Source organism: Anarrhichthys ocellatus, unplaced genomic scaffold (assembly GCF_004355925.1).
Source record: "Anarrhichthys ocellatus isolate YVR2014 unplaced genomic scaffold, GSC_Weel_1.0 scaffold20, whole genome shotgun sequence".
In the NCBI taxonomy this organism is placed as follows: domain Eukaryota; kingdom Metazoa; phylum Chordata; class Actinopteri; order Perciformes; family Anarhichadidae; genus Anarrhichthys; species Anarrhichthys ocellatus.
This window is the reverse complement of record NW_022280050.1, coordinates 6,654,616-6,664,032: the sequence shown is the minus strand read 5'-3', so window position 1 is coordinate 6,664,032 and position 9,417 is coordinate 6,654,616. Positions and strand designations below refer to the sequence as shown.

General features: G+C 41.7%; 1 protein-coding gene across 2 annotated transcripts; it reads right to left on the bottom strand.

Moving 5' to 3' along the window:
• Positions 1 to 657: 657 nt before the first annotated feature.
• On the bottom strand, positions 658 to 7,806 carry hoxd3a (homeobox D3a). 2 transcript variants are annotated; one of them, XM_031858669.1, is made up of 4 exons: positions 7,632 to 7,806; positions 3,775 to 3,834; positions 1,589 to 2,150; positions 658 to 1,481 (listed from the first exon to the last, which is right to left on the bottom strand). In XM_031858669.1, exons 3-4 carry the CDS (start codon positions 2,046 to 2,048, stop codon positions 730 to 732), a joined length of 1,212 nt encoding a protein of 403 aa, XP_031714529.1. In that variant the 5' UTR covers positions 2,049 to 2,150; positions 3,775 to 3,834; positions 7,632 to 7,806; the 3' UTR covers positions 658 to 729. The 2 variants fall into 2 exon arrangements, with proteins under 2 accessions (XP_031714529.1, XP_031714530.1); XM_031858670.1 differs by having other exon boundaries at positions 1,604 to 2,150.
• Between the last annotated feature and the right edge of the window lie 1,611 nt (positions 7,807 to 9,417).

Below are 9,417 nucleotides of genomic sequence, written 5' to 3'. Positions count from 1 at the left end.
TGTCCCATTCATCCCAGATTTACAATTAGAAATGCTCTTCTTTCAACAATACACTGCGAGTCATAGCATTTTTTTCAAACCCTGTTTTGCCAACACTTCCAAGTGCACTGATCTGTCCAATCTTACAAAAAACTCCACATTTATAAATACTCGCATATAAACGATAAATAATGTGCAATACAAAAAGTAATTAAATAATAAATAGGCTATATGCTAATACGAAAGATTATGCAAAATAATACAAAATAAATAAATAGGATGCCCGTGAGGAGAATGAGATCCTACAAAACAGACGAAAATTTCCCTACAAAAGTCCTTGCCTCTAAAGATGAGCGTCTACTTTCGTGATACAAGACTTACCTTCAAGTAACGGCATGAAATATTCAGTCAAAATTTGGGCATTGCACTTCAGAAATAAACAAAGAGAAGGAACAACTGACAACCAGGCTATTCTGCCTCTACGCATCCCCAAATATTCAACAGAAATGGACAAAGCTGCATTATTCAGAAAATAATTACACAATAGCATTAATAGTAATATCAACAATACTGTAATAATACACACGACTCTCTTGGAGTGTAGTTATTAGACTAGTGAGGTAATAAAAAGAGCGCAACATAATTTTGGCACACATACACGCACGCACGCACGCGCGCGCGCACACACACACATACATACATACATACATACACACACACACACACACACACACACACAGAAACCACATATTACAAATGCGTGAGTTTAGGCGCTTCCTGAATCCTTCCCTGAGACGCTTGGTGAGAGGTGAGGTCTGTGTATGTGGGATGGGGATCACAGGGTCCATGATGGTGGTTTCCTGGGATCTGAGCGGCACAGCTGTAGTCCACACTCGTGGATGAGGGGTGGGGAAGGTGGCCGAGGTTGAACATGGGGCCAGAGGCTGGCATGGAATCAACAAAATTCCCACCCACATAAACGGGGCTGCCTTGCAAATTGGCGTTGGCAAAGCTGCCGTTGCTCTGCATGCCGTGGTGCTCATACTCGGAGCCCGGGTACCTCTTCTGTTGCGGGATGCAGCCACCCAAGGGTGCCGTGTACGCGGCCAACCCGTACATGTTTTGCTGGGGTTTGGCGAAGGACGGGGGCGAGGGCGCGTCATAGCTGAGGCTGTTCACGCTTTGGAGCTGGCCAGAGTATCCAATGTGATTTGGGCCACTCAGCGGCGGGCTTCTATCCGGAGAGTGTCCCAGGGGAGAGTGCGCGAGCCCTTTAGACTTCTGGTCCTTTTTGTATTTCATCCTCCTGTTTTGAAACCAGATCTTTATTTGACGCTCGGTGAGATTCAACAGATTTGCCATTTCCACTCTCCGAGGTCGACACAGATAACGGTTAAAGTGAAACTCCTTCTCCAGCTCCACAAGTTGTGCGCTGGTGTAAGCAGTTCTGACCCGTTTGGAGGCAGGTCCTGGTGGGCTCTTCTCGTCACTCAACTCACCACCTGTAAAGGAACCACAGCATCATCTTAGCCACTTTTCAGCCATGTTACTACCAATGCAATCATAAACAAGGCCCAGTCCACCCCCCTACCCCTTCCCCCACACGCACCATCATGATCTCTACCTGCACTGGTGCAGTTGTTGCCCTTCTGCTTTGAGTTCTGTCGGGTCTCCTTCATCCAGGGGAATATTTGCTTTGTGAGGGTTGGTGTGGCAGTACTGGAAGCGCTGCTGGAAGGGGATTTCTTCTTCTGGGGTGCAGAGCTGTTGGAGCTGGGAGAGGATGCGGACAGTGGTGGTGCCTGCTGCTCCCCAATACTCGTAGCTTGGCTGCTGCTGTTGCTTATACTGCTGCTTTGTCGCATGCAGTCTCCGTTCAGGTCACTGTCTTTGAGGGTTGGTGGCCGGACAGCAGAGGTCTGGGTGGGACACACGGAGCCATGGTAGTCATTCTCAATGCTAGAAGCAGCGTATGGCTGATGAGCGGGGCCGTAGTTGTAAGAGTCTGGTTTGGGGAAGGTGTAGCCTCCAAAAAGTCCAGAGTTATCGTAGTATGTTGCTTTCTGCATTTTGTGGATTCAAAGACAATAAGCCAGTGCAACTCTATCCAGTGGCATGGATGTTGTTTATTCACGTGATAGGTGTTTCCCACCGTTGCTCCAGTCTGTGACCTACAAAGAGAATTATATCAGACTCATCTGGGTTCACATGCATAAGGCCCACACTCATAGCTGCAACGTCTGTGCAAGATTCAGGGTTTAAATTCACAATAAAGCAGACAAATCACTCTGCTTGGCTCAGGACTCGTGCTGCAGCAGCTATTGAATTAGAAATCACAAACTGTCTCTAACTGTGATACATCCCCCAGCCCCCAGATTCATTTCTGGCACAACAACAGTTAAAGATTAACTTGCGATAAAAGGACCCTCTGAGGGGCTTTAGGAGTCCCTCAGAAATAAGCTGAATCAGCATTTGACACACACGTACACACAATACCCTTTTCACTAATCACAAGGCTTGACAAAGCCCGTCATGCATTGTTCCCTGCAGCAGAAATATATCGCCCACCAAGGCCGCGCACATGCGTTTGGATCACACGTTTACGCACACAAGAAGCTCCATGTTAATCTCCTCCACTGTTATTAATGTTAATATAAAACTGTAGGTGAGTAACTGTGTGTGTGTGTGTGTGTGTGTGTGTGTGTGTGTGTGTGTGTGTGTCTGTGTGTGTGTGAGTGAGTGAGTGAGGGAGGGAGTGAGTGAGTGAGAGAGTTGTTGGTAGGGGGGGTAGATATGATATTTGATTAGCCGTTACACATGCCTTAACCCACATATTTTGGTTGGTTGGTTGGTTTTCTGCCTCTAACACATTCATGCAAAAATGTACCTTTAATTGTAGAAAAGAAAAAAATCATTCTGAGAAAATGTATCAAATATTCTGAATATTTTTAAAAGCAGCAACATTTGTTTTCAGAATATAACAGAGAAACGCACGCCAGCGCACATGAACTATAAATTGAAACACAAATATCAAAGGGCCCTGTACTGTATGTTGGTGGCTTGAGGAGGTGCAGCCTGCGCCGTGCATAACAATTGCACCTGTCAGTGTGGACCGCGGCAAAATTTATGACCACGAATGTTATGGTTGTAAATGGCCTCAGAGAGGAATGAAAAGCAAAACAGTCCTCAAGACTCGCAGCCCTCAGAAGTGTAAAACTAAGCGTAGGAGGAAGGCAAGGGAAAGAATTTCATACTCGGCGACTTCTCCCATACAGAGGCTCGGTTTATAAACGATGCCCCCATTCTGGCTGTGCGCGAGTCTGCAGCCAAACACCGAGGTGAAAGACTGGAGAGCGTTTGCTGCTTAAAAAGAGACAGGGGATATTGGCGATTACGCATCGGTTAACGTGTGGCAATCGTGGGAGGAAATGGTGAAATTCTCCTTGATTTTACTTTTTATAATTTGCATGTTTTTGTGTAATGTTCGAGAAGAATGTAAACATAATTAATGTTATTTTATATTTTAATGTATTGTGGAAAACAATAGTATTAAGTGCGCTGTATAGTTGTTTTTGTTCATGCAGCGTTGGACATGTTGGAATGGGGCTCTGGCCTGCGCAAATAATTACCCGTACAGGCGAAGTTAAAGCCATCCCTCATTGTCTGTGTTCGTGATTTAAGCCTCCTGTGAAACACTGTGAGCGTTAATATGTAGTCTAATAACAAATCACCCTTTCACCTTGTTAGCAGTTGGACTGTGCTGTCCACTCCCTTCATTAAAGAAATGTTACTCACCGAAATCTGCACAAATCTCTTTTATATCCCTCACGCATTCATCACTGCTCCCACCTCGACCTGAAAGAGAAATTAAATAAATGTTTCTTCACATTAGATCTAATCACATTCAAATATGAACTTCAAATTCGAGGCTATATGCAGACATATATGCAGACATATTTTATACAAAAATTAAGATTAATATCATCAAGCCCAGTCTTCTTTCAGAGAATACATGAAATTATATTCATTGAATTTTAACAGCTCCAATTAAAAACACATTTTAATTCAAATAATTCCTGAAGAATTAATAAATACATTTTTAGCCTGTTTAATTTTGACTGAATTGCTTCTGCAATGACCACATATGACACTTTTTTTTCCCCAAGTCTCCGCTTGAGAGTAAAAAAGTCTTACATGTGCACTTTTTACACAAAGAGGCAGCCCAAATATTTAGCAGTCATAAGCTTTTTTTTCAGGTGACCTTTGGGTCACTCAGCATCAAGCCAAAGTTTAATGAACAACTAGCAGTTTGGCTACAAGTAGACTCAACTCTTAACTAAATTCAAAGCAGCTTTTCAGCGGTGACTGAAACGGAGGAGAAGATGCTCGACCGACGGCAAGAAATCAGAAATTAAAAAGGAAATTTCAGTGAATAGTTTTTTACTGAGTGTGAAACCACCTCTGTTTCCCTGCTTGCGCTGGAGGATAATTACTTCAAATATTATCATGGAGATTTAACATTCCTTCGATGTGGAATATTTGTTAAAGCTGGTCGATAATCGCCTGAAGTGCTTTTTGAGCACACTGGGCTACTAGTAGCAGACATGGTCCTCTTTTCAAACAACAGTGTTCTTCGCCTACGCGTTGTTACGGTAAGTTTGGTTCACACAATGGGGCGGACTCAATGTGGAGTGTTATTATCCCAGTTAGTCTTTTATTCTGGTTAGCGGCTCAAACTCTGTTCATATCAAGTTAAACACCACGTGAGAGGCGTTTTGTTGTTGTTTTGAAATGTTTGTTACATGCAAAAAATAACTGCATTTGATAACAGTGTGGCATTGTTGTCTCTACTCGCTGCTGTTTGTGGAGAAAGCTGTTAACATAATTCGAAATAACCAGTTGCAGCAGAAGGTTTTGCTGTAATGCTGCTTTTTGTAGATTTCGGTAGAAATTCAGCAGCTGTTGTGCACAGACGCACAGTTACTAGAATAGAGATGAAGTGCACATAAATGAAAGCATAATCCATTGTAAAACAGTTAAATCTGTTTGCATAATATGGAGAATAATCAACTAAAATATACAATTAGTACGTTTATATTGTGAGATGGGCCTAATTCCAATTCCCAACACCAAAGAAAAAATATATAAATAATCACATGAGTTAGAATTAACCGCATACAAGTGAACCAAAAAAGTATCCAAATAGTAGGAAAATTAAGTATTTGCCTCAATCCTTGTTCACTATCCAGCCCGGTAATCCTTCAAAACATCCAATATGAATTCATGTATAATATAACGTTGCAGGTTAACAAAGCCATATAGTTGAAACCACATAAATCACGGCAAACGCCACTGTGACGATAAGACAACAAATTAATGTGATTTACGATCCAAGAGTCAAAAACAAAAGTTCCTCTCCTACTTCTTTCCTCCGAGCCGGTTTTCATCGAAACGTGAAATCAGCTGAAAAGCAGCTGGGCAGCTCGAGCTCAATCTGTCGATAATATTTGAACGCACTTTCTCGAAAAAGAAAAAAAATATACGAATCTGCCTTTGAGGAGAAGCAGTGGACTCCATATCCGCACGGTCGCCGGCGAGAGCGACATTAACAAGCATCACCTCCTTGAGTGGAATAAATCATATATATTTCCTTGCATTATATTAACCCGTGGTTAAAGGTTGCTTTCGGCCATGCGATTGCTTACCTGCGAATCAATTCATCATAAACCAGCTTCCCTCTCAGTCTCAGTTGCTTTCCATGCAGTCTCTAGAATAAATCCTTCACCCTTTGTCTGTAGACAATGCTGTCCTAAACCTGATCTTGCTGTTTTTCAGACATTTCCATATACCAATGGAGACAGTATTCCCGAAAGAATGGAAGGACTCGCATTCAACTACCAATAAAAAGCGAACAAGGTATCCTTATTCCAGAAAAAAAAATCCCTGGCAATCAATCACCCATTGAAATATACAGGAATTCACAAACGGATAGGCCTGTACACATTTGGAGCTAAGATTTGGATTTTTTTGGGGGTGTTTCAGAAGCTTTGTGATGACAAATAAAGGCGCTGCCTTAAGATACAAGCATATTTGTTCACGTGATTGTTCTCTTCTACAACCGAGCCTTACCTCACCAATCCATTTTGATAAAGGGTGGCGTTTATTTCCTCATCTGAACTGTGTGAAAATGTTCCACTGCCTATTTCTTTTCATCTCCCCCTGAATTGCAACTCGCCTGCACTTCGGTATTTAAACATAAGCATTATATTATATGCTGCTGTTAAGGTATTAATAATAAAGATGTGAACATTCTCCTGCTCCATCAGAGCAATGTTTACAACATATAGGGAAGTGGGTTTGCGGACGTTATTATAATTCATTTCTGAGTATTTAATATGTTACAGCAGCTTTGATATTTCCAGCCTTTTGTAGATTTTCTCTTCATTTGTTCGAGAGAAATTTCACAATGAAACTTTCAAAGTGGGCCATAAACGCACCACAGTTAAGTATTTTTTAATAATATTACTGTACTATACTTATATTCCACTCGATGTCCTATTTTAGTCACACAGTTGCTGCGATGATGTGGGACATGCATTTTGAAAAGGATTTATGAAATAAACGACATGTGGGGATTTTCTTCCAGCTGGGGCTGGATTGTATTCAAATAAACCACATTGTCATCTTTTGTTTGTTGTTTCTGCCTTCGCACACAGCTCAAACACAAAGAGTGAGAGAGCCTTGTCTTCTCCTGCATTGTTTTCAATATCAATCACAGACATTTAAAAAAAAAAAGAAGAAAAATGGCAGGGTTTGATAACCAATAAATAAATATATTGGAAAAGACTAGAATGGATTGGAAGAGGACGGTTTGGAGCCGCGGGGAGCGTCGGCTGTTTCAGCGGTAGGTTATCTTTGCTGAGAAGAAGAAGAAGAAAAAGAAGAAATGCAGGACTGGTAGCGTCGCAGCATATGTTCAGAGGGTAATAAAAGTGAAAGATTTACAGTTTTCGCGCGGCCCCCCAACAGCCTCGAACCCTTTCAGGAATTGCTGAGAATGATTTACAAGGCGGCAGAACTGTCAGCCTGCCCAAACTTCCACGACTTCTTAGAAATCAAAATCAAATCACCCCCCACTAACAAGAAAAACTGTAGAAATCCAGCTCTGTCCTCTCAAGCAAAAAAAGGAAATATAACCTTTTATTCATCTTATGATGAAAACTTTAACTACATAAATCATGACATGTTCAAACAAATTGTAATTCAACCGCTGTTTCTTAACTATCTAAAGTACATTTTTTATTTTTGCACTAAAGTTGTATAAATCTGAACATAAAGAGTCAGTGGGCCCTGTGGAGGGGCCACAATGAGCTATGTCCGAAAGAGCATTTATTCAGAGCGAGCACCCATAAATACATGTCACTGCCCTTTAGTTTCTACCATTTGCCCTATCAATCCAGCAAGCCCGAACATTCTACCTTTCCTAATATATGATATAAAAAAGAAGACATGCGTACAGCGACAAACCACAGCATGCAATCCTGCTCAGAGCGCACAGATCAAAAGGCAACAATTTATCAAATATCACGACATTTGATATCGTCATTTACCAGCTATGGCAACATGAAAAAAATGCTGAAATATTTACCTACCCAAGCATCCATCGGTTAGGATGTGTTGCTAAAGTGCGGGGCTACGGTTGCGCCGGGTATCGGATATTATTTTCTTGGGGGATCTCTTCAGTTTTCAAGTCTGATAGAGTCCTTGCGATTAATGACGACGCCGTGTTTCTAGGGGGACGTGCTGCATTAATTATTTAGACAATCACGTGGTCGAGAATAGAGAGCGGAGCGGTATAGTCTCTGGATTATATCTCTGAATGCAGACAGCGCACTTTAATATATCTTAGGGGGGTTTGTCTGGCTCGGAGAGGCTTCTGCGAAAAAACAGCTGGAAATCAAATATGGCCGGATGGAGAGCGACGACGTTGTATTCCTGCACTGGGTGCAGTGTCATTGAAAATGGCACTGCCTTTGGCTCCCATTTATTGCTGTTCAGACATTTAGGTCAGTGTGGCTGCACACTGTACGTGGTAGTAGGCTGCTCTCACCTGGTAATTGCTGTACGGAACGGTGTTGCGATATGTTTAATTTCAATTCACGTTTTAATACCAGCAGGTCAGACTCCATATTAAATAGCTTTTAAATAATAAATAAACTTGTATGGAATATATAAACAGCACTATCTCAAATAGTTATGTATTAGGTAGATTAGTTTTCCAATATTGCTAATACCACCCCCCACCCCCCACCCACATTCCCCCTCCCCCTCTCTCGCTCATCCTCTCTTCAGCATCTATGTGCAGATCATTTATGGCAGGATGGTGGATCGGTAGCATCACTTTGTCTCAGCTTCTCTCTGAATCTATATGACACACGCGTATATTTTACACGTACACAAACATATACGCGCCATGTGCACGCCTGTAGCCCCACGTGCGCTCAGCGGGGATGAGACAGTGGTCACTGGGGATGAAAACACTGCCGAGTGACTGAAGATTGTCTTTCCTCATGTCCGTTTATGACCACTTTTGTTTGTATCAGCACTGGTTTTGCACTGTAGAGGGTCGGAGGTCAGTGTAGTGGGTCTTATGGGTCTTATTCAATAAAAGGCACAGCCCGTGAAGCACAAGGGGGAAATATCAAATACATAGGCCTATTAGCCCATTTCATATAATAGTTCATCATGTGTGTATGTTTACTTAATGATACATGTGGCGTTATCTGGATTTGCTCATAAAAAGTTTGTATATGTCAGTTTGAATCAGGCAAGTGTATCTCATGTGCGTTTCTATTCTGTGATTACAGACTTGTGTAAATCTGTGCAATAAAGACACGTCAAAATCTTCTAACAACCCAGTTTTCATTGAATAAAATCCCCTTGAAAAGCTCCACTAAGAGCCCATGAGGATGTTTCAAGCGCAATCGCTCCTTTCGATAAGAGCTCATAAGTGGAAACTAAGATAAACTCGTTCTTTAACACTTTTTTTTAAAGATATGCCACACTCATGTAGACCAATGATATATTTATGCTCATTAGTTTCATGCTTGACACGAGAAGAGGCGGAATTTGCCCATGCAGCGCACATTCGGTGCATTTGTGGCTGTTTTGTAAAAGGGTGCTAAATGTCCAAATGGCTCCACACGCGTGTTACCACCGAAGAAACATTCTGCCCACCAAAAGTGATCCTTTTGAAATTGGCACCAAACGAATGGCACTAAATAACCCCATGAAAATAAATGAAATAAATAAATAAACTTTTGAGCAATGAGACACATTATAAAATACCTACTTCTCAAATGGAGAAAATATATTTTTTAAATCGCGACAAAGTGCTCTCTGCAATTATTTAAATGCATATTCAGTAGAAATCTTTAT